The sequence below is a fragment of the Penicillium arizonense genome, assembly GCF_001773325.1.
Source record: "Penicillium arizonense strain CBS 141311 chromosome Unknown PENARI_contig018, whole genome shotgun sequence".
Taxonomy (NCBI): domain Eukaryota; kingdom Fungi; phylum Ascomycota; class Eurotiomycetes; order Eurotiales; family Aspergillaceae; genus Penicillium; species Penicillium arizonense.
The window spans coordinates 481404-509069 of record NW_019173295.1 but is presented as its reverse complement, the minus strand read 5'-3'; the positions used below and the strand labels follow the sequence as shown (position 1 = coordinate 509069).

The 27666-nt window shown below is 50.2% G+C and overlaps 7 protein-coding genes across 7 annotated transcripts; 3 read left to right on the top strand and 4 right to left on the bottom strand.

Annotated features, from left to right (window-relative positions):
* Window positions 1-230: 230 nt before the first annotated feature.
* Window positions 231-4404, top strand: PENARI_c018G09893 (uncharacterized protein; the record flags this gene model as incomplete). The annotated part of the gene is made up of 2 exons (XM_022634644.1): window positions 231-662; window positions 724-4404. 2 exons carry the CDS (start codon window positions 231-233, stop codon window positions 4402-4404), a joined length of 4113 nt encoding a protein of 1370 aa, XP_022485578.1.
* A 637-nt stretch (window positions 4405-5041) lies between these two features.
* On the bottom strand, window positions 5042-6151 carry PENARI_c018G02065 (uncharacterized protein; the record flags this gene model as incomplete). The annotated part of the gene is made up of 1 exon (XM_022634499.1): window positions 5042-6151. The coding sequence occupies one exon, from the start codon at window positions 6149-6151 to the stop codon at window positions 5042-5044; it is 1110 nt and encodes a 369-aa protein (XP_022485627.1).
* A 1294-nt stretch (window positions 6152-7445) lies between these two features.
* PENARI_c018G00650 (OSTA/TMEM184 family protein) lies at window positions 7446-9550 on the bottom strand (the record flags this gene model as incomplete). The annotated part of the gene is made up of 7 exons (XM_022634473.1): window positions 7446-7575; window positions 7644-7993; window positions 8045-9055; window positions 9112-9199; window positions 9257-9310; window positions 9363-9380; window positions 9453-9550. The coding sequence occupies 7 exons, from the start codon at window positions 9548-9550 to the stop codon at window positions 7446-7448; spliced, it is 1749 nt and encodes a 582-aa protein (XP_022485616.1).
* Window positions 9551-9818: 268 nt separating this feature from the next.
* Window positions 9819-19574, top strand: PENARI_c018G07966 (uncharacterized protein; the record flags this gene model as incomplete). The annotated part of the gene is made up of 3 exons (XM_022634606.1): window positions 9819-9874; window positions 9922-9957; window positions 10007-19574. 3 exons carry the CDS (start codon window positions 9819-9821, stop codon window positions 19572-19574), a joined length of 9660 nt encoding a protein of 3219 aa, XP_022485461.1.
* Window positions 19575-20012: 438 nt separating this feature from the next.
* PENARI_c018G11692 (aminotransferase-like domain-containing protein) lies at window positions 20013-22060 on the bottom strand (the record flags this gene model as incomplete). The annotated part of the gene is made up of 8 exons (XM_022634675.1): window positions 20013-20270; window positions 20331-21155; window positions 21205-21299; window positions 21338-21505; window positions 21558-21600; window positions 21657-21688; window positions 21774-21810; window positions 21890-22060. 8 exons carry the CDS (start codon window positions 22058-22060, stop codon window positions 20013-20015), a joined length of 1629 nt encoding a protein of 542 aa, XP_022485564.1.
* Window positions 22061-22677: 617 nt separating this feature from the next.
* On the bottom strand, window positions 22678-24688 carry PENARI_c018G09959 (uncharacterized protein; the record flags this gene model as incomplete). Its single annotated transcript, XM_022634646.1, has 4 exons — window positions 22678-24312; window positions 24409-24531; window positions 24589-24620; window positions 24667-24688. The coding sequence occupies 4 exons, from the start codon at window positions 24686-24688 to the stop codon at window positions 22678-22680; spliced, it is 1812 nt and encodes a 603-aa protein (XP_022485636.1).
* Window positions 24689-25918: 1230 nt separating this feature from the next.
* Window positions 25919-27628, top strand: PENARI_c018G07478 (uncharacterized protein; the record flags this gene model as incomplete). The annotated part of the gene is made up of 1 exon (XM_022634598.1): window positions 25919-27628. One exon carries the CDS (start codon window positions 25919-25921, stop codon window positions 27626-27628), a length of 1710 nt encoding a protein of 569 aa, XP_022485493.1.
* Between the last annotated feature and the right edge of the window lie 38 nt (window positions 27629-27666).

Below are 27666 nucleotides of genomic sequence, written 5' to 3'. Positions count from 1 at the left end.
GTATAGTAGAACTACATCTCAACCTAATGATAGAGAAACAATTCAGGGACCCTCTCCAGTTCTTTGTGCAGCTAAGTCAAGTTCAAGTATAAATTGCTGCCTCAGGCAGACATAGATCAGCGGAGCGCGTCAAATGAGACTCCTGACTCCGTGTTCCCTTCTCTTTCAACATCAGCAAACACCACCGGCTATCGCTCAAGGGCTCACTGTGGCTCTTGAAACCATTCACGATGTCCGGGCAAGACATGATTGTAGGCTCGGTGGTCGAGTTGGCCAATGGACGACAAGCGACGGTGCGCTTCATCGGTACCACCCACTTTGCGGAAGGAGAATGGATCGGTCTTGAATTGGATGAAGCCACCGGAAAGAATGATGGTGCAGTACAAGGAGAACGATACTTCAATTGCGAGCCAGGGTACGGCATGTTTGTTCGACCATCAATCGTCGGAAAGGTCATCCAACGACAACCTGTGCGGGAGAGTAAACAAACCGCCAAACCGGCTGCCAGCGCGGCCGGCAGCAAAGCGCCTCAACCCGGACTCACAGCTGGTTTGCGCAAACAACCTGGATTGCCTCCCACAGCAGTAAGGCGACAAAGCACCAGCACAAACTCTACTCCTACCCCAGCGCCGAGGGGTGCTGCAGCTCGCCCATCTCTGAGAGTGTGTTATGGCCCATGGTAGCTTGCAACATCCAGTTTGCTAACACGTTGTATCGTTTTAGTCGCCCACGAAGTCCCCGACGAAACAACTAGGAGCCACCGCTTCTTCCCGCCCTTCAATCGGGACTACCCCTACTCCACGCACCTCTACTGTGGGAACGACCCGACCCCGAGGAACTACCACAGCCAGAAGCTCTATAGGTTCTTCTGCAGCACTAAATGCCCCCAAAACTGCGCGACCATCAGTATCTGGGCCAGCAGCCCGGACCTCACGGCCAAGCTCGCAAACTACGACACGCGCAACAGGCCCTGCGGCGTCAAAGGTTACTACTACATCAAGGCAAGTTGGCGCCACAAAGGCATCCGATGGAAGAAGTAGCCGTACAGGTGGGCAATCCGGGAACACAACCGACCTTGAGTCACCTGGCACTGAAGGGGAGGCTGCGCCAAGTGGAGGACTGGCACCCAAGACCTCTCGACAGTCGCTGACTGCAACTCGTCCAGCGACCACACGCCCTGCTGGAGCTCCGGTATCTACGTCGCAACGTCAAGTTTCGAATGCTGCAGTGAACCGAGAAATCGAGGAGCTCCAGCTGAAGCTTAATCAGATGGAGAAGAAACGAGTCGAGGATAGGGAGAAACTCAAGACCCTGGAACAAATTCGGACTGAACGCGATAAGTTCGAATCGATCATTCAGAAGCTGCAGGCCAAATATCAACCGCAGCAAATGGAGGTTACGGAACTTCGCAAAAAGCTCAAAGACACTGAGGCTCGCTTTGATGAATTAGATCGAATCCAGGCAGAGCATGAATCACTCATGGAAATGGCTGCCCTTGACCGCGAAATGGCGGAGGAGACAGCCGAGGCCTTCAAACACGAGTGTGAAGCACTTCGATCAAAGATGGAAGAGCTTAGTCTAGAGGTGGAGGTTCTCCGAGAGGAGAACGAAGAGTTTAGCCAGGTTACAAGTCCAGAGGAGAGATCCAGTCATGGATGGCTCCAGATGGAGAAAACCAATGAACGTCTTCGTGAAGCTCTCATCCGTTTGCGAGATATGACACAACAGCAGGAATCAGACCTCAAGGCCCAGATCAAGGAATTGGAAGAGGACCTCGAGGAATATTCCGCTGTCAAATCTGATTATGAGGCGGCGAAAGAGAAGCTTTTGGTCCTAGAGACCAATGTGGAGGATCTCAAGCAGCAGCTGGAAACTGCGTTAGGCGCCGAAGAAATGATCGAAGAGCTGGCAGACAAGAACATGCGCTACCAGGAAGAGATCAACGAGCTCAAAGCTGCCATTGAGGATTTAGAATCTCTCAAGGAGATCAGTGATGAAATGGAGTACACCCATATCGAAACCGAGAAACAACTCCAGGAAGAGATTGACTACCGGGAAGGCGTTTTCGGCGACCAATGCCGAAAAATTAACCAGCAGGACGAGGTCATTGAAGATCTTGAATACACGCTGTCTCGCTTCAGGGAGTTGGTGACGAACCTACAAACTGACTTGGAAGACATGCGGGCAACCCAACAGATCACCGAGGCGGAGGCCACCGATCTCACCACACGGTCCCGGGCCATGATGGATCTAAATATGAAGTTGCAAGCTTCCGCATCGAAGGCCCAGACCAAATCTATCGACATGGAATTGAGCCGAATGGAGTCGGAGGAAGCCGCACAACATCTTTCGATGGTCAAATTGTATCTGCCAGAGTATTTCGACGGCGAAAGGAACTCTGTCCAGGCTTTACTCCGCTTCAAGCGTGTTGGATTCAAGGCCACTATTATCAGCAGCACCATTCGAGACCGGGGCTCAGAGAACTCGGCACTCTCGGCGCATGAAGAAGTTTTCAAGGCCCACGAGGTGCTGGAACATCTTATGTGGATCTCAAATGTATGTGATCGGTTTGTGAACTTCATTACAACCTGTTCTCCCGAACAATTCGGAAACATCAAGGTCGCAATGTTTGAAATGGAACCAGTCGAGCGCACGTTGAACTTCTGGATCGAGAACGCGAAGAAGAACGAAGTGAATCTTCCGAAGCTCGCAATGGAATTGCAGCGATCTATCGCTCTTATCGCGCACCTAGCAGAAACCCTTCTTCCTTCTAGCCTTGAGATCTTTGCCGATGAATTGTGTATGCGTGCCCACTTGTCTCAGTCATACCTTGACCATGCCGGCACTGCGATTGCGCGCCTCAAGCTCATCATCAAGGCCAAAATGCTTACCTCAGAAGAGGACAGGGAGGAAGAATCGTTTGCTCTTAACAAACTGGATTCCTTTGTTTCTCAGGCTCGCGGGTGCAAGGTTGCGATGGGCAAAATCAGCCGGTCTCTTGACGATCTGCAGTCTAGGTCTCTTGCTCTTCCAAAGGAGGCCGATGAGCCCTTCAAGGATGCCGAAACCAGTACCAAGCAACTTTCAGAATTTACTCGGCTACTCGGTGAGAGCATTGTCAGTCTTACTAGTGATGAAGGTCGCACGGAGGCTTTCAGCTTGGAGGAAATCCTGGATTGCTTGTCACAGGCTTCTGCATCGTTTGCTTCATCTTCCGAAACATCGGAAGAGAGCAACGACCCGGTTTCATTACTGCTCAGCAAACTGCGTGACCTAAGCGGTCAATTTGAAGAGTTGGATCACATCTCGTCAGATTTGTCTCGCACAACCGAATTTGAGAGAGGCGCTAATCCTTGGATTGCTCGTGCCGAGGAGCTGAAGTCTAACAAAACAATTTCTCCGGACGCCGATGACGAGATTCGTCGATTGAAGAATGAAATCCATGAGGCATCTGCTGCACTTGGTGTGAAAGACACCACCCTTGAAGAGCAATGCCTTAAGATCGAGCACCTTGAATCAAGGATGCGGGAAGCAAGCAAGAAGGCAGCTTTGGTTAAGGACCTGGAGGCTCGAATCGAGCAAATCCAGGAAGCAGAAAGCGAACTGGAGGAAACCGTTGAAAGACAAAAGAAAGAGCTCCAAGTAGCCGAAACAGAGCGAGACGAGTACATGGCCCGTCTTGAGCGCATGAAGCGCATGTCCGGTACAGCCGGCGTGAAAACGACAGGCAATGGCGTCGTAATCGACAGCGAGGCCTCATTGGCAGCAATGCAAGAAAACGAATCTCTCCGCGCCGAAGTAGAGAGCCTACAAGCAGCCGTGCGTTTCCTGCGCGAGGAGAACCGCCGCTCAAACATCCTCGACCCATACTCCGTCCAGCGTTCAACAGAAATGCACGCCTGGCTCGACATGCCCCTCACGCGCGCCAACCCCACACCAGAAGAAGAAAAGGTCCGGCGCACCGCCCTCGAAAGCAGAGATGTAATGTCCCATCTCCTGAAGCTGACCAAGGAGTCACACGTCCCCGATCTCAAATCCACAATGACTCGCCCGGCCAGCGGCGACGACAGCACCGCCAACCGCACCGCATGGCGTCCATCCAAGACTCGTCTTCGATACCAGGTTCTCCAGCAACGCGAGAACTTTGAGCACTGGGCTGAATGGCGTGATGAGATCGTCAACCACGAGCGTGAGCAGGACCGTCTGGCTGCCGCTAAGCAGGAACGCGCAATGCGCGATCGTGTTTCTAAACATGCCCATAAGGGCTCTGTTGAATTCCCTCAGGGCTTGGGTCATGGTATGATGGGTCGAGCGTGGCAGATTCTGGGGATGCAGAAGCACCGCAAGAATGCCTCTATTAGTTCTCCTGCTCCGGATGGAGTGGAGATTGTATCTACGGATTGAAATGTTGCTTTTGTTATTGAGCGAAAGCATGAGCGTGAGTGTGACTGAGCCTGGTTGCTTTGGTTACCTTATTGCTGTAGTACATACTTTTCATCCTTTTTTTCGCTTTTTGTGCCCTATTTTGTCTGGATGCTATATTGTTCTTCTTTGAGATACCCGCATATAGCTATCATTGGACTTTGTGTACAATTAACGTTGACTGTTACTTGATGGGGACTCTGGACATCTCAGTTGGGAATCGGGTTTACCTTGTTCTTGACAGCCTTATCTTTATATTTTAGTTTTAAGCTATTTTTCCCTTACTGGATAATGTTACCGAAGATAGATCTCTATTAGACCGCATGCTACATTGAATTTTCGAATTTGACATAGAAGCAGCCTTTCGGGGTTGTATTTAGTACTTCCTATGCGAGTAAACACTCGTAGGCATTATCCCTCGAAAAGCAAGCAAATAAACCAACCAGAATCGACAGGGGGTATTCCAAACCCAAACATTCAATAAGATCAAAAAGCACATTGCAATAGAAAAAGAATAGAAAGAGAGACAGAGAGGGAAACAAAGATTATCAAAATCCAAATTACCCCGAAAAGATATAGTCACTTAGACTTCGAAGACTTTGAACCCCCTTCGAAGAATTCAAAAAGCCAATCCAATACCGGTCTCGCGGTATCGCGTATGTTCATCGTCGTGGTAAGCAGAGAAAGGAAGATCCTGCCGCTGATGCTCCAATATAGTCGGGTGACAGATCCCAGCGTCCAGACCCTTGTCCGTTGTCGGTGACGGGCCTTGGAATGAAGTACGAGGGGTTATAGCATTAGAGAAGACACTGGAGATGGAGCTGTTGTTCCGGGCTCTTGCGCCACCCCCGGTGATGGTGGTGGTTGTGGATGCGACGGTCGTGCCGCTCAGTGTGCGGGTTCGTTCCCAGGTAAAGTCGGACTCGCCGGGTGGGGAGATTTGCTTGGGGGAAGGAGTGGACTCGGTAGATGTAGGGTGCATCCATTGAGTAACGCGGTTTGAAAGAGAGGGATACTCTATGATTCTGCTTTTGGTTTCTGGGAATGGCATGGAGGGTCGACGGAGTGATGAGATTTGAGATGGTGTTGTTTGCGAGCTGGCTGTTGAAGGTGAGTCTTTGGATGTTGGAGAGTACTTTGATGGTGATGTCTCCGCTGATCCTGCGGGTAATCCGTTGAAGGCATTGGGTGTTTGCGATGCTTTCCCCCAGGGCTCGCTGTCAGCTCCTTGGCTGGGCCACGGGTTGTTCAGCGTCAAGCCGTTGCCTTCAGATATAGATCCGCCGTGGGGGGGAGATGACGCCTGCTCCTCCTTGAAAGAGATCTCGACAGGGGTCACCGTCGAGAAGTGAGGGATCAGAGCACTGGTGATGCGAATGGGCTGCTCGGCGAGTAACGGCTCTAGGTTTCCAAGTGAGCGACGTTTCTTAGACCCAACTGGCTTGCGAGATACCACGAAGGTCGTTTGGCAGCGTCGATCTCGAACACCGGTCGATACTGTCAGGGCACGCGCGGGCGCCGGCAGTGTCTTGCGATGACCATCGTTAAGCTGGAACGATTCGAACGAAGGTAGGTCCGATAATCGATTACCTGATCGATGTATACGGAGCTCTAAAGGTTGATACGTTGTCGACCGAGGGGGCTGGAAGGACTGCACTCTGCGGAAGTCCGAAGGCGCGCTGATCTTTAAAGGCGCCTTCAACGGCGTCGATTGTCTCTTCATGGACATGCTCGCGCGAGTAGAGGCTCGTGAGGCCAAGTGCCTGCCTTCATTGATCCACGACGACAACGAGTTCCGATGCTGGTGCCCGGGTATAGTTGGGCTGGGGAGGTCATCGTATACCACCAGTTTCATGGGAGGAACTAGATGCGGTTGAGTATGGCATACTGTCATCTCCCGTTCGACGCCTGGAATATGTCAATGAGTACTCCATATGCAAGTATACAACGACATTGACGGTAGTTCGTAGCACACATACCACGCCCTTCAGTCTGATTACCCTGACAATCATCGTTAGGGACCAAACATGACAAGCAGGATCGCATCCAACCAGTGAATAGCGAGCCAGCTTGCTCCAAAGCCAATGTCATGGCGACCAGCGCTTCGTTAATCCATGGCCTTCTAGGCAAAAATCAACACACAGACACAGACAGGATAGAAGAAAGACAAAGAAGAGACCCCCACCTTGGGGGACGGGCCTTCATGTACGGCCCTGTCAGGCTGCTGATCGCCTTACCGAACTCGACCAGGTACACACCATAGCGCCACTAGGGACATGGATCTAATCCCAGGAAAGAAAGACATCCTGGCGCCAACCTTCTTAGCTCCAACGATCGTCGCCCATGGAGTTGGTTGTGAGGTTGTCATTCGTTGATGCGCGGTGGAGTTGTCACATTTGCTTATCACTCTATACTTAGGGTGATGAGAGTTGGGCGCTTACGGAAATTGCACTTGTTCATCTTGATTTTGCTACTCTCAAAATAAACTTCGTGAACATCCGAATGGAATTTGAAGCCTTTCCTCTTCTTTCAACCACTATGCTAAGTCAGATATTGGTCGCCTCTGTTAGCCATGGACCGCATCATGGAAGCCTCAAATCGGCAGTTTCTCCAGGACCGAATCGATGAGCCCGAAGCAAGGGACCTTACCGACGAAGGAAAGTAGGACAGGATAAATTTCTATATGTATTACTTGGGTGATCAAGGCATCGCTCAATGGGCCGATGCCAAAAAATATTCGTCCTCGTATAAAGATGGTGTTGAGCCAGCATTACTCGTGACGGACGAGTGGCGCCAAACGGTTCTAGAGACCTTCGAGGCTTTCAGCAACGATATGGCTTTTTGAGACCAAAACACAGAAAAGGGTTTCCATATGCAAATTTCTTACGATCTAGGCCATTTATCGAGTACGCCGATGGTGTACATGATCCGAATTCAGTTTGTGAAGATGTATATGTACGTTAAGAGGTCTATACCAGACCCAAATTAGAGATATTCCAGAAATCGTAAAAAAGGACCACACCCTATTTGTCCCAGACATTGTCTTGCTCCAATCCATCGTAGGCCCATGCCTTGGACCGGTCTTCACGGTCGTTGTTAGACTCTGCTGGGTCCGTTTCAGCTTCTTCTTCGATTGGCTCTCCTGAGGGTCGTCTGGAAATTGAGACCAGGGTTAGCACCATGTGTTATTGTTCATCTCTCAGCCAATGGTTTAAACTTACGAATATCGCCGTGTTTCAGGTTCAGCATGTGCTGAACCAAGCTCCCGCTGTACCTGAGCTCGGTCTTCCTCCTCAGCCTCTCGATTCTCCACCACAAGGTCCACCAGCTGGCTCTTTCGCGTGTTTGTGCTTGTGGAGCTGGCATTGCGCTGCAAGGGACCAGGGGTACTCGAGCTTGCGCCTGAATTAGGTTTTGGCTGTGGGCTTCGCCCGCTCTCGCCGTCTGACGCCCGGCCCTTTCTGTGCCTGCGGGCCTTTTTGACATGCCCACCTCGGTTTGAATCTTGATAGCTCCTTGACGGCGGTAACCGCTGGTCCCTTGGCACCTCGTTGGCCGTAATCACCGGGTACTATTGTCGGTCAGAATCTCAATCATGATGGGCTATATGGCGCGAACTTACATTCCAGTCTCCAAACTCCAACGCCCGAGCGTTAAGGAACAAGTGTTCGTCCTCCTCATCCATTGATGTTTCAATTTCACTGAAAGATCGGAATCTTTCCCTCGAGCTTTGACTGCTTCTGTTTCCACGCTCACTGGATTCTCCGGCAAGCAGAGGCGTGCGACTGTTGATTTCCCCCGGTTTGGGAATCCAGTATTTCGCCTTGCCTCCTCGCTCGTATCTCATGCCGTCCATGACTCGCTTTACCCGTGATCCCGATTCCGCATGCGGGATGATGTTATCACCCGAGTCAAAGAGTCGGTATTCATAATTCTCACCGCGGAGGGTCATCTTAGTGTCCTCAACCAGATCCAGAACGCCGAATGAGTCGCGCAACGCAAATTTCACAGGCAAACGCGCAGCCGAAATGGTGGGGTCCGCATAGTCGTGCCACGAGAATGCATACCAATGGGCAATAGCAAAGAACGGCATCTCGAAACAGATGAGACTGTCCTGAATTGCAGCTGCAAGGTTGTCTGGAGTATATCCAGCAACGCTGCCCAGCGCACCCAGCCACTGCAGAATCGACAAGAAAAACCCTTGCCAATACGACGCAAAGATGATGAGTTTGATACAGAGGAATTTGGGGACCGGCCGGAACGGCATCAGGTCATCGTGCAGACAGACCCAAAACATGGCGAGGGAGTAGAGACTAATTGTGACGCTGACATTGTACACAATGCCTGTCCAGAGATATCCCGAGCCTAAACCAATGTAGCCCTCTTGGTATGTGTCCGTCGCCTTCATCACGACGGAGACAATAGCTAGAATGGGCTTCAGCCAAGCATATTGCAGGATACCGCGTTTGACAGCGAGGAAGGTGTGGGGGTCGGAGACGTCGATCTTTGGGAGGAAGTGGTTGAGAGGCCAGGCATGTGAGATAGGAGGTCGGCCATGTGCCATGATGATCAAGGCACGTTCGCCCCCGAGGAAGTTGATAAGGAGCTGGAAGAAGGTATAGATGGTGAATGCCTGAAAGCCACCAGTTAATATGAGCTTCCCCAACAGGCGATTCGGATACAAGTTACCTCATAGATGTCACGAATAGGATCGAGGAATTGGGCTGCTTTGAGCGACACAATACTCGTCCATGATGATGCCGCGTAAATCGGGACCCTAAGCGTTATCAGCATTGCCGTGTACCCCGAGCTGAATGTCCAAGCCAGTACTGACATCAACAATATGCGTACCACATAGCGCTGGAGGAGTGGTTTCCGGTAGTTTTTGCTATATATATTGTAAGCATGGAGTCGTGTGACAGGATGGTAGAAACTCGTACGTTTGGAACCAGATGGACCTGCGAGTTGATATCAAGGGTCAGCTTGAGAGTCTATAATGATAGCTCTCGTTAGATTGCTGGAGAACTCACACAAAGGACAACAGCGAGGAGACCAAAGCCGAGACACCTGCGACGATAATGATCGCGCGTGCCAGGCTGGAGCCTGTTCCTCCACCGGCGGCAGTCATGATGTAAATTCGAGACAAACACGAATCTATAGCCGTGTACTGCCAACGCGGATATGTCTCATTCCGCGGAGGAGGGACAAAACATGGTGTTCAACGGGGAAGGGGAAGTTGGAGAAATGTTGGGGTCTGGAAGGAGGAGGGATGACGATCTTCGCGTGACACCGCCCGACGCATCTTCACTTTGCGACATTCAGAACACAGCCATTTTGGATGGCGATGATTTGATTTGGGCTTATTCGCGCCTATTGCGCGTCCATGGCGGAGAGACATGGCCAGTACAAGCTTGACGTCGGCCTTTCTGACGCCGGATCCGAGCTTCAATTGGTGCGTCGGACTTGCTGCGAGGATGGCTAGTATACTGATTGACTTAGGTTCTTCTTGCTTGAACTGATTGTGTCTTCCATTCTGTGAGTTTCCGCACTTCATTTGGCTGGACAATACTGATAGTTCGCATAGTGCGTTGTTCTTCCTGCTCTACTTCAACCGGCTCTTCGCGACTCTCCTTTCCTACGCCATTCGAGCATACACCTGGCACTACTACCGAGCATATGTCGACATCAACGCGCTTCAAATCTCTTTACTTGGCGGTCGAATTTTCTTCAAGGGCATTCGATACCACGGTGTAAACGAGACAATCTTTATCCATGGAGGATTCATAACTTGGCGTTATTGGACGCGCAGCGTGGAGCGAAACGATTTGACTGGAATTCGACGCAAAACTGGCCTTCATAATGCCACCGGAAAGGGACATGGATGCTCCGCGCCAGATGGGGTTGAAGATGACAGTCTTGGAGAGCAAGGTGGCAGGGGAAAGACAACCGAGCTACCCTGTCGGATAACAATCAAAGCCTACGGTCTTGAGTGGTTTGTCTACAATCGGACTCCAGCATATGAAAGTATTCTCGCTGGATTCGGTTACTCGCCGAAGAACGTTGACCTGAACAATCATTCAACACCCCCAGGATCTCGCACGACGGCGGAAGACCAAGGCACCAGGAATGGTTTTGATTTCCCACAGGCGCCTGATCACCAATCTACCTTGAAAACTATGTCGGAGCGCAGCATGGGCGAGAGGGGAGGGAATTCCTCTCAGAGGACAGCTATGCGCGAGTCAGAACTATCGGACCAGGTGTCCAACATGCTTCAACTCTTGCCAATCAAGCTGGATTGCAAGAAGGGTGCCATCGTACTTGGTAACGAACATACTCGATCTGTTTTAACCACGACGTTCGATGCTGCAACGGGTACCATTGATGCTTGCAATTCGGGTCCGCTTGATTTATACCGGCAACTATTTTCATTTAAGCTTGACCACCCCGTGGTTCAGATGCGGCCGAACCCCGATTTCAAACAAAACCAACCGGCAACTGCAAAAGCTATAGGTGCTGTGCATGAGGATGAGCCCAAATCAAAGAAGAAACGACAAAACATCTTCAATTATCAATTCCAAAGGCGCAAAGTGTGGCACAGCATCCGTGACCTTGTTCCTTATTTCCAAACTTCTGTCGAATCATTCCATGCCAACAGCAGGAATGCCGACAGCATGCCAAGAAGCCAGGCGGAGTTCCCTGAAGTTCGTTGGACTGGTCTTTCGCGGTATCTGGACGAAGCCGATGAAGATGATCACGAGAAATGGAGCTCGGTGGAATATGCCCGATTTTCCACCATTTTGGACAGCTCTAGTCTGACTATAACGTACTTTTGGGATATTCCTGGGCGAGTCAGCCATCAAGGCCCAACGTCCGTTGAACATTCACATCCAGATCCAGTGGAGGGAAATATCAACTCGGCCTTTCCTCCTGAATGGGGAATTGATCTTAAGATTGATGGAGGCACTCTAAACTACGGCCCATGGGCCGACAGGGAGCGGGTTGGCTTGCAAAATGTCTTCTTCCCGAACTTTTACCGCAGCGCCGAACCGGCAGAGCAGTTGGCACCTGGTGTTCTGCGGCAAAGCACATCCTTCATTTTACGCATTGAAATCAACGAAGAGTTGACCCTGCGAATCCCTACTCGAGAGCAGTCCAAGGATTGGCAATGGAAGGGTCGTGCTGATGCCATTGGAGGCGCGTCAAGGATTAAGAAGCCAAATGATAGAAAGAAACCACGAGCAAAGGAGGGCGAAAAGGGTCACATTGGACCTGAAATTCGCCCGTTTGGGTGGCTTTCCCTCTCCGTTGCTGCCGATTCTACTATCAAATACACCATGGATATGGTGGCCTCAAGCCTAGGATTTCGGAATGAACTCTCTCTTGACTTCCGAGAGTCAAAACTTTCATCCAGTATCAACCATGGCTTGCTCTGGCAATGTCCGCGACAGTTGGTCACCTGTGATCTATCCAACCCACTTTCCTGGAACAGCCTCCGCTCTTGGAAGTTCACCGTTGAGAGCCAGGATCTGCAGCTCTTTCTTCTCCGTGACCACATTTTCCTTCTTACGGATCTCGTGAGCGATTGGGCATCGGGTCCGCCTTCGGATTACTACTCATTTGTTCCTTTCATCTACAACCTCGATCTCAATTTTTCTGACTTCCAGCTTTACATCAACGTGAATGACCGAAACATCATCAGCAATCCTTCAGATCTGGAAGATAATCGATTCATTGTCATCAAGGGCAAACGTCTGACGTCCAGTGTCATGATACCATTGAACAAATATCAACCCGAGCAAACTGCTATTAAGTTCAGGGTCAACCTCGAAGACGGTGGTGTGGACTACGTGACTCCCTTATGGGACACCTTACACGAGTTTCTGCCCCAAAAGTCTATGGCTACCCTTCAAAGCCTGTTCATTGACGGCTCCTACAACTACTTCTCGTCGACTTCACACGAATTGACTGACACCTTGGTGCTCAACCTCGACGGAAAGTCACCTCGGCTGTATCTTTTTGGATTTTTGATCAAGAGCTTCATGACAATCAGAGAGAATTACTTTGGCGAAGAAATGCATTTCAAGACTTTGGAAGAATACCAAGAGCTGATCTACGCCGATGAAATTCCATCGAACTTCACAGGAATTAATCCAAACCGAAAGTCAAATGACATGGACATCCTCGTTCGTGTCACAGTCGACAGCCCATGTGCTTTGCTTCCTGTGAACATCTATGACACTTCAAAATGCACTGGACTTAGCGCTGCGTCCCTCGAGGTCGATCTACGATTCACTAATTACTACATGGATTTGCAATTTTCTATCAGCCCACTGAAACTTGATTTGCTTTCCATACATTCCGACGACTCTTCGACCGTTTCTGGCACTCAACTATTCATCGATGGTGTCTCGGTCTATGGCCACCGTTTGTTTGGTTTGCCGCCTCTTGAACCAACCTACGTCTGTAATTGGGATTTTGAAGTTGGCAAAATCGTTGGAGAATGCTCCACGGAATTCCTGGCTTGCCTGGGATCGTCATTGAAGAGCTTCGATTTCTCTTTTGATAACGAGGAGAATGCTTTGCCGACACTGTTTCCCGAGGTTCTCTACGATGTGACCTTCTTGAGAGCTAAGATTGATGCAATCCACATTTCCGTACTACTGGATCAAGTAGCTGTCATTCTGAGCACACAGCCACTGAATGTGAAGTTCAATGATTGGGCGAACACCAAGTTTTCGAAACGCCTGAATCTCCTCGTCCCAGATATCTCAATTGCCGCCATTGATCGTGGCCATGCCACTCAATCTAATGTATCGACAAGAGCAACAGTGGCTCCCATAGGTCTTCTCCAAACGACTATCAGATTGAAGATGGCATTGCGCAAATCTGATATTGCAGAACGTCGACGGCTTCAGCAAGAGCATATCAAAATTCACGACCAACGAACTCATAGAGCACAATGGCTACTTTCTGATTGGGAAGAGACTGGCCCGGCCTCAACCATTCCTGACGACGACGTGTTCCCTCCAACAATGGCTATACCTTCCATGCCCGAGCCTATTCATAATAGGGCTCGCTCGCTCAATGCGCCGTCCTACATGGGAGTTTCAGGATCGCATCCTAATAGAAGTGCCAAGAGTTTCCTTGTTGAGTCAGAAGTATCAAGCCTGAACAGTGTCAGAATGCACAACGCACATAGCCTCGGAGCAGCTTCAGATCCGGGCTCTAACCTACGACCTTTTCCGCCTTCACGGGAAGCGAGCTGGGCCTCACATACCAGCCGATCAAGAGATGGAACACAGCCTGGTTCCCGGGGAAGTGCAATTTCCTCTGCTGCAAGAGATGCGAACCCGTGGATCATGCCGCATTTCTCATACCACAAGATTCAGTTGGATACATCGGAGCTTCCATTGCCGTTCATGAATGACGATAGTACCTCAACGATTGACGACCCTGCCGTAAATCCAAAGTCCGTGTTCCTCAGTTTCGATGATGATAAAACCACATACACCAACCTCGCATGCGATCTCCCTCTTGGTGTCCGAGGCTTTTGCACACCGAAATTCCTTCTGAGTCTAGCTGCCTTGCTGGATGGGTTGGAACCAAAACACCCTGTTAGAATTATTGATTCCCTTCAAAAAGACGTGATATCAGACATTGTTGGCTATGACAAAGCTATGAATCAACCGAAGAACTCCGCAGCTGTTTCCCTACGTGTTCCTGCCATACAACTGCGCCTTGTGGATCTGTCAGAGTCTCCCAACAACAAAAATATTGAGTTCCGAGATGAGTATAGCATCGAGCTTCGTCATCTGCGGACTGAGCTCAGGAAAAAGGTCCACCGTCGAAAGGGAGATTTGCTTGAAGGCGTTAAGCAAGATGTCACTGTCCATGCAGCGGCTGATCACCTCTCGATTGCCGTCGAGGGCAGTCGAGCGGATGCTTTTCATGAGAAAGCTGAATTCAGTTCCCACTTGAAATACTTGAACTTTTGGCTGGTGACTACGCCCGATGTTCGCTCTAACCTCCAGATGCGAACATTCAATACAATCACATCAGCGAAGTCCGTGGAGCGTTTAGCGTTCCTCGTCCGTCGAGCCACAACGATGTTTGATTCTGTTGCCTCCTCTTTCCAGCAAGTTTCAACATCCAGCAAAATTCGTCTACAATACCTCATCTATTCTCTGACTCAATCGGCCGTTAACATACCAGACCCCATCTTTCTCGCTCGCATCTCCTACGTTCTCAGAGTTGCTTCGACGCATTTGCGACAGCATGACTCCTGGAAAATTATTTCTCGTATCCGCAACATCTACAAACGCTTGCCTATCCATCACAAGCGTGAATTGGAGCAGAAGTTCTCGAGTGGCAACGTTTGTTTGCCCGCGAATGCCAAGTCAACAGTTTTATCTGGCTTCGATCACTGGCGAGCTTGGGATCTGGCCCACGTTGCGAAAAGCTATGTCATGCGCCGGGTCTGGCCACACTGTGAACCTCAACGAGAAGTCGCGGAGCCTTTAATGTTCCTCTCATCCACAATCAAGACCTTCAGATTTTCTATGGACCCTGGCCCAAGAGAAAGCGATTTCATCATCGAGAACCTGTCAACCCTCGCGTCCCTTGTTCCGGATAAGGTTGTTCGCGACGGCAATGAGGAGAGACACAAGAAAATCATCACTTTACAGTCTTACTGTGGCTCTGCAGCTCTGAGGCTGCGATGGGAGATATTAGATCTTGTTGAGGGCGTGATCAAGGTAATGTCAAATATCACACTCGAGTCTGCACCGGCTCATAAATCCTGTGACTCCGTTCGAGATGAGAAACCGACCGAACTTCAACTCATGTTTGGCACTGATTTCGGATCCATTACACTCGACGGCATTAATGTTAAGCTCGCTTTGATATCCAAAGCACTCCGAGGGTCCATCGTCCATAGGTCTCTTGGTGTAGCCCAGACAAAACAAGAAGATCTCACCCTGCTGTTCAGTGCTGAAGCATGCTCTTCCGAGCTCCAAAGTCAGTCAACCACTTTGATGCTGTCAGGAATCGCCGATCCCTACATGTACTTTTCTCTCACCTCGGAAGAAAACGAAACCGAGTGCAAACGAGGCTGGAAGGTCGCTGCCTCCTGCAGGAAACTTCGATATGACATGAAAGAAGATCCACTCAGCCTAGTACACACAGCAGATAGACTTATCGCCGACGAAGTCAGGTACATCCGACAACTAATGAATAGCGTCAAACTCCCGAACAAGTCGCAACCCGACGAGATTTTGGTGCCAAAGAAGCCAATTCATGATACCTTCCATGTGGCAATGTTCTTGGAAGACTATCGATTGAACTTTAGTCTGCTGCCATCCTTAGCTTACCTTGTTTCAGGCGACGTTGCTCGGATGTCGGTGATGCCCACAGAAGCCTCAAAGGTTGAGGTTGACTTCGACGTGAAAAAGAATACCCACATGTTCTTGTCAGGTGAAGAGGACAGATTCCATGCTCTGTCGATTATGGAAATTCCTCCGGTCAACGGCCGAGTACTTGCAAACCTCTTGTCAGGCCGCAAGGAAGTGGAGGTTGATGTCACCATTGAACTTATTCGCCTGGAAGCCAGCGCCGTGCGCAGTCTCTTGGCTGTCTTGACGGGACCGGATGTTTCCCACTTGATTTCGGATCTCAAGCAAAATGTGGACGTTCTCCAATCACATTTGGAAGATGTACTTGCGTTACAGAAGCCATCACCAAAGCCCGAGCCCAAGCCAGTGTCCGATGGCCAAGAGGTTCTTTACAAGTGTCGTCTCACATTGGCTGGATTTGAGATCCATGCTTCTGCACCTGGCCTGAATAGCAAGGAGTACTCTGCGGAAATGATCTTCAGTCTTGGTATGATGCGGATGCGACTTCAAAACGGCCTAGACAGAGGCTACGCCATGGAGTATCCCGAATTCAACATTGATGCATCTCAAATAAACTTTGAACTCCGCAGACAGGAGAAGTCTAGGAGCCTCCCGTATGGTGGTTTCTCTGCTGGAGTGAAACTGCAGGGAACATCAGCAGTCCGCGAAAATGGTGAAGTCACAAGATCCTACCACTTTACTAGTGACCGATTCGATATCGAACTATTTGCTGAGACAGCAGCCCTCGTTGTCGACATTGCCGTCTATACCCAAGAGCGCATTAAGACGCTAGACCTTTCCCATGAAGTCAAGCGTCTTAGGAAACTGAGACATGGTGGTCACGACACGAAAGATGGGAGTGCTGCTGCCCCCGAGATTCATGTCAACGATGATTCCACCCAGGAGACCTTCCTCAATTCTCTTTACTCCCTTCAATTCCAGCATATTCAGGTTTCTTGGAACATGGCAACGAGGCACAGCAAATCCGGCCGAAACCCAGAGGACTTGGTCTTCTCAATCCAGCAAGTTGAATTGTCGAACAAGAAGAAGAATGCAGCCAAACTTCGGATTGAAAACATGCAACTTCAGATGGTCCCATATGGAGCAGACAGGGGAAAGCGGTCGCTCAATTCCGCGCTTATGCCCGAACTAGTTTTCAACGTGGCGTACTCATCCAAAGGAAAAGAGTTATGGCTTGCTTTCCAGGCAGCTGGTAAATCCCTTGATATCCGTGCGACGTCGGAGTTTATCTTCCCGGCCAGCATGTTGCGAGACTCGATTGCTACAGCAAGCGAGGCACTTCGGGAAGGGAAGACTGTCTGGGCAGCCAGAGCATCGTCCCCCGACAACACCGATACCAACAAAGACCGCAACCTTTTCGGCAAGAGAAGATTGCGGTCTCTTCTCATTGATGTTGATTTTGCCGGTGCTACTGTTACACTTCAAGGCAAGCTTGGTCATGATCACCAAACATTGCTCGCAGCCACATGGAAAGGCAGCCGGCTCTCCGATGCGAAATATGGCCAATATGTCCAAGGTGATACGGCAACCACTGCAACACTCCAGGCGCCCGGAGTGGCTCTGAAGGTTCAATTTGAGGATAATGGTACCGATGATCCAGTACTCAATGCTGAGTTAAAGGTTGACCCCTCTACAAACACATTATATCCCACTCTTGTCCCCCTAGTCAAGCAAATGACTGCCACGGTGAAGGAGATCATGGGAGACCAGCAGTGTCAGCAGAGCCAGCCTCGTAGGCCATCTACAACCGCGAAGTTGCAGCCGCAGAAGTTGATGCAAGATGCACCATTCGATGCTGAGGACCCAACCAGTATTCTTGGCCGATGCAGGGTGAATCTAGGATTACTATTTTGCAAGCAGGAGTTCAGTTTGAGCTGTCAACCCATCGCAAGGGTAGCAGCCACCGCACGATTTGAGAGTGTCTACGTGACCGTCAATACTGTCCTGTCAGAAGAGCAGGGCCGATTCCTTGCTCTGTCCTTGGCATTCAATAGCTTGTCCGCTTCTGTGAAACATGTCTACTCCAATGAATCAACGGCAAGCTTTGAAGTCAAGTCAATGGTGTTGTCGTTGATGAACAGCAAGCATCTTGGCCGGATGAGCGGAATGTCAGCTATCTTGCGAGTGAGCCCGATGAAGGTCGCCGTCAACGCCAAACAGGTTCAAGACTCTCTCCTCTTCCGAGAGATCTGGCTTCCCTCCAATGATGAACCTGCCTCAGATCCAACTCCCCAGCCGGAGTCGTCCGAAGCGCAGCCTTACATCGTGCAGCGATACCAGCAGGTTGCTTCGGCATCGGCATTCCCCTGGAATACCACCATCGCGATTGAAAAGGTTGAAATCCAACTGGACCTTGGCTCGACTTTGGGCAAGGCACAGTTCGGCATCAAGGACTTGTGGGTGTCTACTAGCAAGACATCTGACAATGAGCAGAACATGTGTGTCAATTTCGGCTCTATTGCGATCGAGAGCAAGGGCCGCATGAGTGGAGTTGTCGAACTCGGAAACCTCAAAGTACATACCTCAATCGAATGGCCTGAAGTATCTCGAGAAACTGGACAAACACCGTTGATCCAAGCTTCGCTTGCCTTCCGTCACCTCCAAGCCAAGGTCTCCTTCGACTACCAACCCTTCCTGGTTGCCCACATTGCCAGGTTCAACTTCTTGATGTACAACGTCCGAGACACATCCGGCGAACAGAGCCAACGCCTTTTCAGTATTCTGGAAGGAGACAAACTCCAACTGTTCTGCACGTCTCTAACGGCATCACAAGCCCTAGCTCTCTTCCAAGCCTGGCAGCGCTTAATCCAAGACGTCCAAGCAGCCTACAAAGCATCCCTACGCGACGTGGAACGTTACCTCCGCCGAAAATCATCCGTTCTAACCGAACTCCCGGATATTGGCGCCAAAGACCTCGCAAAGCCACCCGACGACCAGCCAGAGAAAGCACCCATATCCCTACACACGGGCGTGGTAGTCAACATCCGCCACGTCAACCTCGGCGCCTTCCCCAGCACCTTCTTCGACAACCAAATCTTCAAGGTAGAAGCCTACGACGCCGAAGCCCGATTCGCCGTTTCCCTCGAAGCAGGCAAGATCCACAGCGCCCTAGGCCTAACACTAGGCCAACTCCGCGTCGCCCTATCCGGCATCACACGACCAACCTCCGCACAGCTAGACGAGCTCTCTGTCGACGAAATCGCCGAACGAGCCGCCGCCTCTCGAGGCGGAACAATCCTCAAAGTACCCCGTCTCGTCGCCGGCATGGAAACCTGGCAAGCACCCGGAACCCACGAGATCGAATACATTTTCCGCAGCACATTCGAAGGCAAAGTCGATGTCGGCTGGAATTACTCGCGCATCAGCTTTATGCGGGATATGTGGGAGACGCATTCGCGCGCGCTTGCTTCAAGACTTGGAAAACCGCTGCCTCCCTCTGCTGTGCGCATTACTGGCGGGCCTGGTAGTAGTGCTGAAGGCGATGCTGCGAGCTCTGAGCAGCAGGAGAAGATTACAGCTGTTGTCAATGTGCCGCAGTCCAAGTATACTTATACTGCGCTTGAGCCGCCTGTTATTGAGACGCCGCAGTTAAGGGATATGGGTGAGGCTACGCCGCCTTTGGAGTGGATTGGGTTGCAGAGGGATAAGCTGCCGAATGTTACGCACCAGATTATCATTGTTACTTTGTTGGAGATTGCGAAGGAGGTTGAGGATGCTTATGGGAAGATTCTGGGGGCTTGATTTCTTTTTGGTTTACTGGTCTTCGTGACTGTCGTTGGTCCTTGCGGCTTTGGTTTTTTTCATCTTGTATTATTGATCCCTGTCTGTCTGCATTGCCTGATACCAATTTTATTTTGTACATTCATTTGCATTGCATTGCATCAAAGGATCATAAAAGTCCTTTCTTTTGCTTCATGGTCGAGGATCAGAGTATTTGTAGGAAATCCGTAGCTTGAAAATGCCAATATACCGAAAAGTAAAATATAGTCTTAAAATGTCATTAAAGGCGACCTTCAACGGAACTATCAAAGCACCTTTTTGAAAACTGCAAGTCTACTATCTAGAACCCGAAACCAAATGAATCAATGCACCCTCGTCCAATAGAGAGAGATTCGTCAAAATCATAGACCACTACTAACCCGGTCGTAAGAAAAAGGGAGACATATAGTCACTCTTGACTTACAGGCCGAACTGACTCCGGAGAGATCCAGCGAAGCGAGAAATCGCCTCATCAATCTTTTCCGATGAGGCGGCGGCAAATGTCGCACGGAAAAACATCTTCTCCTCGATGGTGTCGTGGTCAGGCTTGAACCAGCTACCGCGGGAAAGGAGGACACCTGCTTCCACGGCGGACAGGAAGATCTCCTCTTCAATCTGGGCGTGAGTCTTGCCGGCCGCAATGCCGGGGTGCTTGTGCCAGTCAATTTCGATCCAGTGCTAAGCAAGGGGTTAATATGGTAAGATTAAAAGCGGAGAAAATGTTACTGGGAAACTTACGAACATGCCTGCCGCGGGGGCAACCCAGTGGGCAATTTCACGGGGCAGGTGCTTCTCACAAGCGTGAACGAGCGAGTCACGACGAGCAGTGTACGACATGCGCAGGTTAATCAACCAATCCAGGTATCCCGAGTGACCCCAGTGCTCGTCTAGAAGCTTGAAGAGAGCAATCTGAGAAATACCACTAGGGTTTTGCGAAGAGGTCTCAAAGTTACGGATGAAGCGCTCGATGATCTGCTCCGAGGCGACGATCCAGCCAACTCGCGTGCCGGGCGACACGACCTTGGAGAAGGATTCGAGACGAACGACACGGCCATCAACGTCCATGCTGAGGAATGACGGGGTAAGAGACTTGATGAAGTCCTCGTGGGTGGCAGGAGGAGGCACGGGCTCGGCATCCTCACCGACGTAGGGCTGCATCTGCAGGAAGTAGTAAGGCTCGTCCTCGACGATGATGACGTCGTGCTTCTGTGCGATCTTGTAGACGGCGCGGCGGCGTTCGGCGGACTGGGTGGCGCCAGTGGGGTTCTGGCCTGTTGGGATGGTGTACAGTACGAATGGCTTGCGGGCACCACGGGCCTTTTCGTCCCAGTTGCTGAGGATGTCGTCCATGGACTCAGGGAGGAGACCCTGCTCGTCCATTGCGATGCCTACGGCCTTCAGGCCCAAAGGGAATGCGGTCTCAGCTGCGCTGGCGAATGTGTACTCTTCCATGATGATGTAGTCGCCACGCTCGCAGAGCAAGCGCAGAGTGGTGTCCCAAGCATAGGTGCTACCGGCTGTCATGGTGCATTGCCAGTCGGAGTAGGGAGGTTTGTGAATGAGCTGATTTTATTAGTATTGAGCGAGTTGTTGAAGATGATATTGGACTTACCTCTGTATGCTCGGTGATAAAACGAAGCAATTGCGCAGCACCGGTGGCTTGGCCGTAGTTAAGCGCAATTTCCAGGTCCGCAATATAAATCAGTCCTGCGCAATATCTATACATATAATTTCAAGATACTCACCGAATGTGCTGCTTCCATCTTGGATATCATGCTTTCCAGCGCGCAGCACGGTGCCAGACTCGCGAGTAGCCTCCGGGGAGAACCCGGGGGGAGTGGGGACCTTAATATCAAGGTGCTCGAAGGGGAAGTATTCAGGCGAGGGCAGTCCACCACCAAGGGAGATAAGGCCTGAAATAATAATTAGCATTTAGGTTCAGCCAAGACAATCTGTTCTTCTCACCAGGGTTCTTCAGGTACCGAGCGGCAGTCTTCAAAGTTGAAGGCTGTGGAAGGGCATTAGCGATGGGGGACTTTGAATTACGCGATTGAGCGTGCGCACCTTGCGAGACTTGGCTTCCAGTGAAAAGCGGTCTAAGCAAGAGAACAAGTCAGTATGAATGAACATCTATTGACCGAAATATGGCGTCCGGCATTTCATCAGAATAGTTAGACTTACGGTCAAACCGCTTGGCCTTGGGCTTGGTATAGCAGATCTAGTGAACCAAAACACATATCAGCATTCTGGTCTTATATCCCTCACTCCAATCTCCGTCCAATCTGAAGGTATCATACCGGACTCTTAAACATATCACTGCTGCATGCCGCGGCCACGCCAGTGGGCATCTTTGCCGTCTTCGCTCTCCATGCAGAAATGCCATTGACGGTCAAGGGATCAGGGACAGGGACGGCAGTGGTATCAGTGACGGCCACGAGGTCGACATCGAGAGGTGCTGGGGGACTCATTGTGATCGGAGCGGTGTAGTTGTCAAGAGCGGAATCGGCGTTTTATGTGCGACAGTAGGTGGAGGGTAGCTTCACGCACAAACGTCGGAGTGTCGTGCTATTGCGTGCGAGGACAGAGCCGTAGGTCTCGAGAGATCAAAACAATGCAAGTGTCAAGGAGGCAAAGAATTGGCGATATCCAAGGAACTGATCTCGGCATTCTTTTTATCTTAACGTTATCCACCCCGGCACATGACTCATACTCCGAACACTCCGATGAGTCCGTTTGGTGATAGTTAAACAGTCACGATGTATATATTTCTGTTATCTAATGACGGAGTGTTCGGAGAAACAGGTTATAGTTAAACTTCACTGAATGCCACCAACTGCTTGTCAATTGTAGGGCGCGGGGCTCTTGCGTGGTTTTAGTATTACAATACAGTCCGCGAAATGGTGAGGAATTGGAGAATAATACGGAAATACCAAAACACACCCCGCCGTCTAGATAAGGCTACCGCCGGCATCGGCGCGATAAGCTTTGCGAAGTAAACAACTGCCACCACAACTAAACAACAATTATGAAGTCTCCATTTACTTGCCTGTATAGAGCTGCAGCTAAACGAAACAGAGTATATTGGCTAACCCTTATGACTCTCCACATATTTCCCCGTGGTCCCATCAAGCTGCGCTTCCAACACCGCTGATTTCCCACTCAAAACACTCTGGATAGCCTCAGGAAGCTTCTGTGTAAGCTCAGCAACAGTGGCTGCACGACCACCCCAGACCTCACCACCCGCCGCAGCAGTAGCAATTCCCGCATAGTCAGGCGTAGGTGCAAAAGAGATATTGAGGTCCTCGTTGGTAGCACGGGACCCGTCACCCTCAGGATGAACGAGGAGCATGCTCCGCCGAGGGGCATTCCAGCCCTTATTGTTCAGCACAATCGTCAGAATGGGAATTCCATAACGGCGAGCAATCCAGTAGACAGATCCAGGGACTGAGAATAGGAACGTGCCATCTCCAACCACTTGACAGACAAACTTGCCCTTTCCGGGTCCGCCATGCTGCACATCGCTGGCCAGCTTGATGCCAAGTGCACCTCCACCAGACCAACCCAGTCCACCTCCTCCACAGTTGATCCATGAGTGGGGCAATGTGGCTGAAACCTGATCTGCAACCCAGTGGGTATTGGTTACAGCCTCGATGGCCCAGATCGTATCAGTTGGAACACCCTGGCGGACCTGTGCCATAAGATAATTGATATTCAAGGAGGCTCCATCACCGCCCTCAGGAACAACGGCCAGATCGGCGATCTCCTGTCGGCGCTTCAAGTATTCTTCATCCCGGCGTTGTCCCATGATAATATTCTCCTTTGATCCAATGAACTTCTGCAAAGACCCCTGGGCAGCAACATAGTCATTAATCTGCTTCAGTGCGGTAGAAGAGTCGGCACGGAATGTCGCCATGGAATGGATATAGAAAACCGGAATCTGCTGCTTCAAAGGGTCGACATCGATGTGAATTATCTTCGCCGATTCAGACGGTTTGAACTGTGTTGGAACCCAGGGGACATCACAGTCAATAACGAGAATCAGGTCTGCCGCTCTGACCACGTCATGCCCGGGATATCTCAAGCCCAGCCAGGCTGGGTGGTTAGCAGGGAAACACATGTCACTACCACCGGTATCCAACACGCGGATTCCCTTGAAGTTATTCGCCAATGTCACCAGCTCTGTCACCGCTTGAGCCTTCCGTCCACTGTACCCAGCAATGATAAGAGGTTGTTTCGCAGCCGCAAGCTCAGATGCAATCAATTCAACACCAGAGCTCGGCAATGCAGCCGGAGAAACAGGACCCCAGACACTCTGGTTCAATTGATATGGCTCAATATCCTCCTCCATAACCTCCCGAGCACCAACAAGGTAGACAGGACCTTTCGGGTCACTAGTTGCAAACTGCAAAGCCCGGTTCACGATCTGCTTAACATTCTTGCCAGACTTGATCTCGCCGGAATACCGACAATACTGAGAGACGATCTGCTTCTGATCTGGTACATCCTGAATCCAGTGGATATATTCCGTGCGAGAGCCTCGCATCTCGCCCTCGATCGTGTAAGGCGATAGACCAGCAAAGATTAGAACCGGGGCACGTCCACATGAGGCGTTGTGCACTGCTGCTCCTAATCCTTGCGTGCCAACGTCGACGTGCACTATCACTGCTTGCGGTTTGCCGGTTAAGCGGGCGTATCCGTCTGCCATTGAGAGTGCGACCATCTATACGTGTGCACATGTTCAGCGGGGTCCGTATACTTCCATCCCCACTCGAGGAGCAACTAGTCTGGGATATGTTGTAGGCCGGATGATGCGTACCTCATTGGGACAAGTGATTATCGTAGGGAATTGGTCTTTCTTTTCTTTCTGGCCTTTTACCATTGCTTCGAGGATCGAGGGATGGTCGGATCCCAGATTGACGAAGACATGGCTGACGCCGCCCTATAGATCAGAGCAGTTAGCTTTGAGATAATGAAGCTAGACTTGTTTGTGACATACCTCCCAGAGAGCTTCGAAGAAAGCAAAGGAAGCTGTATACACCCTAGCTTATGTGAGCAATGATGACGATGTTTGTACGAGAGGAGCAGAGCTCGTACATGTTGGAGTTCTATAAGACTCTAAGCTGTTGAATGACACAAAGGGGTAGTCTGCTTCCAAATTCCAAAGAGAAGCCTAGCAGTTATGAAGAAAGAGATCTCGGGGAGGGGAAAGTATATTGATAAAACACCAAATTCTGGGGAAGCGGAACTGGATTTCGGCCACAACTCCGATGAGGAGACGTGGGGGGGCTGTTCGAACTAACGCCGACTGGCTGAAATGAATACAAAAATATATTTCTCGGTTATAATTTGCAAAGGAAACTATGTTCGATTCATTTTGTTATCATTTTATTATCATTTTGGGGGATTTAAGGTTGTCAAGTAGCTAGCTGCTGGTTTTGTATCGTGGTCGACGAGGGGTAATTTGTAAACGGGAATCGGTCTCCGAGCTGAGTTATTAACTAGTCGATATTGACACTGGGTTTAACAATATAACGGTTAGATAGCTACGGTAGTCTATTACCGCCACTATGTCAAATGTTATTCTACCAGTAGAATATTAATGTACTATATATAAAGGTATACCGTATGGCTGGGAGGTGAAGTATAGATGCGGCTATAGACTACCGTAGGGATGCTCCTACCGCTCTTTCACGAGTTTCGCTAACCAATACACGTAAAACAAATGGTCTTAGCCTGACTATCCTGCTTCACTCAATTAGTATGTCTGATGCTGCTACGAAACTATCTCTATAACCGTTCGTCGAAACGCTTGTGGCGACTGATTGCTATGGGTGCCTTAGTACTCTTTGTGGTCGTCCGGCTTTTTTGCCAGTTAAGCTTTTACTCTGATCATAATAAATACAGTTCAGATGCTATAATTTGCTGTTTTATGCGATATTCCACTCACCTCATCGTGGACAACGAACGTCTGGAGCTTATGCGTCCGCATAGAAACTTTGACCATCTAACCAAATCTGCTTCTTTGATCTAGCTGACATGGGTGATATAGTGGAGCTGGTGGGAATCACATCTCTCACAAGCACTATCTAGCTTGTCGGTCCACGATGTAAGTTAGTTCCTAGTATTTACGTCGTACAATATTGTAGATCAGCCGCACCATTAGAAGCTTGATGGCCCGCTGGGGGCCAAACGCCACGCCCCACTTTACACTTAGCGATCCAAGGATGTTTTATTACTTTTAACTTATTACTCCGACTCGGAGTCCACCAGGTATCTCGTCGTGGATTTATCTAAACTACTCACTTTCCCCCCAATCCATTGACAGCATGGCCAAGCTGGAAAACAACCCGGACCAGCTGCCGATAGCAAAGAGACTGACGATTGCCAAGTACGATGCAGAGGATTGCAAGGATGCAATTCACGGATCTCGAATTCCAAAGACTATGGGCGAGCAGGTTCATCGACTGTGCACTATTCGCGGCATACGACATCATTATGGCTTTGCCCAGGAGCTCCGTGGAGTCACTCCAGAGTTCACGCGCGCCCTGAATGCCCGGGATATCATGAGCGGTATCATACCAACCATCTCGCGGCCCGAAGAGACACCTTATTGTATCTGGTATCCCGAAGTCCCGAAAGAGGATACTCTCCGAGATCTGGTCCAACGATACCCGGATATGCTCTATCATGCCGCTCGTTCCTGTGCCGTCGCAGGATATTTTGATCTGTATCAAGAGCTTGATCCTCTTCCGGAGGTCCATGTCGCAGAGGAGGCTGGCTACGCAAGCATGCAGAAAAGCAGCAACGGCAGTCAACAAATTTATGAGCACATTCTCTCCCAGTCTGTGAAGTTCGAGATCATGAACGACTATACACGTATGGTCAATATTGCCGGGCGTCGAGTTGCATCTCTGAATGGGGATACAGCTGCTTACTTGAGCCTTACTGCCAGGTCGAAGTACTATGGTCCTCGGGAGTTTAAAATCGACGCCAAGCCATGGCACAGATTTTGCACGGATCCCTATTACTCCAATATCACCGAAGACTGGGGAATAGATGACCATGACTGCGAGGCTCCTAACGCACCAGAGGATTATCTTCCACTGGTGTTTAGCCCACTCCCTGCAGATCTCCCGTTCATCAACAAGGACAAACTCATTTATGTTGCCGCATACAATGGCGATATCGATCGCTACGCACGACTTCGAAGACCGCAGATGCTTAAACATGAATGGGCTATGGTAATACATGGTATTTACCACAATGCAATTTTTGCCAAATGGTGGACTACACAAATCGCTGAGCACCCGGAAGATAGACGTGAGATCAAGATCCGGTGCGCGATCAATGCCCGGCGCATCATGTCCGACGACCTGTCTTGGCTCACAGCGGATACTCCTGGGAAACTACTACCAGATCTTATCTGGTATCCAGCTGTCGCTCACTGTGTGACCTATGAGAAGCTAGCCCACATGAGACCCGCTATGTTTGAAACGTGTCTACGGGCCTGCATAGTCGCAAACGACCCATGGACGTGGGATGATTTGCTACGCGCCGCGCCTGACATCTTCAAGTTCACCCGCGACTCCAGCGAGCCCGAAGATCCCAAGCTGTGGTGGCTGTCCAAACATGCTCGCTACGGGCTGTGGGGGGAAGCAGCTGCCTCATCAAACAAAATTTTCCAAAAAGACATCTTAGCAGCTGTGCCTGACGGCGCTCAAAAGTTCAAAACCCCGCACACCAACAGCGACTGGTGGGGGGACTACTACGTTGCGAGGGATCTTTACTTCCCAAATCGGTCCCGGCTTGTCCGGCTCTATGACCCGGTTCAACCAGGATCCACCACTGAAGGTCCATACGATGGAATGGGTTGCGGAATTGGTGATGTCGATCTTGCTTTGTTTCTCGGCGGTGCCATCTCGAGAGAGACTTGGAAGAAAGAAATGGAAGATGAAGGATCATTGCAGGCCAGTATTGAGGAAATTTGGGACTTACTAGAGCTGAATCAAGCTCCTAGCCATTCTTCTAGAATTTAAGAACCTCCAAGGCAAATTAGCATGTTGTCCCGAAAACC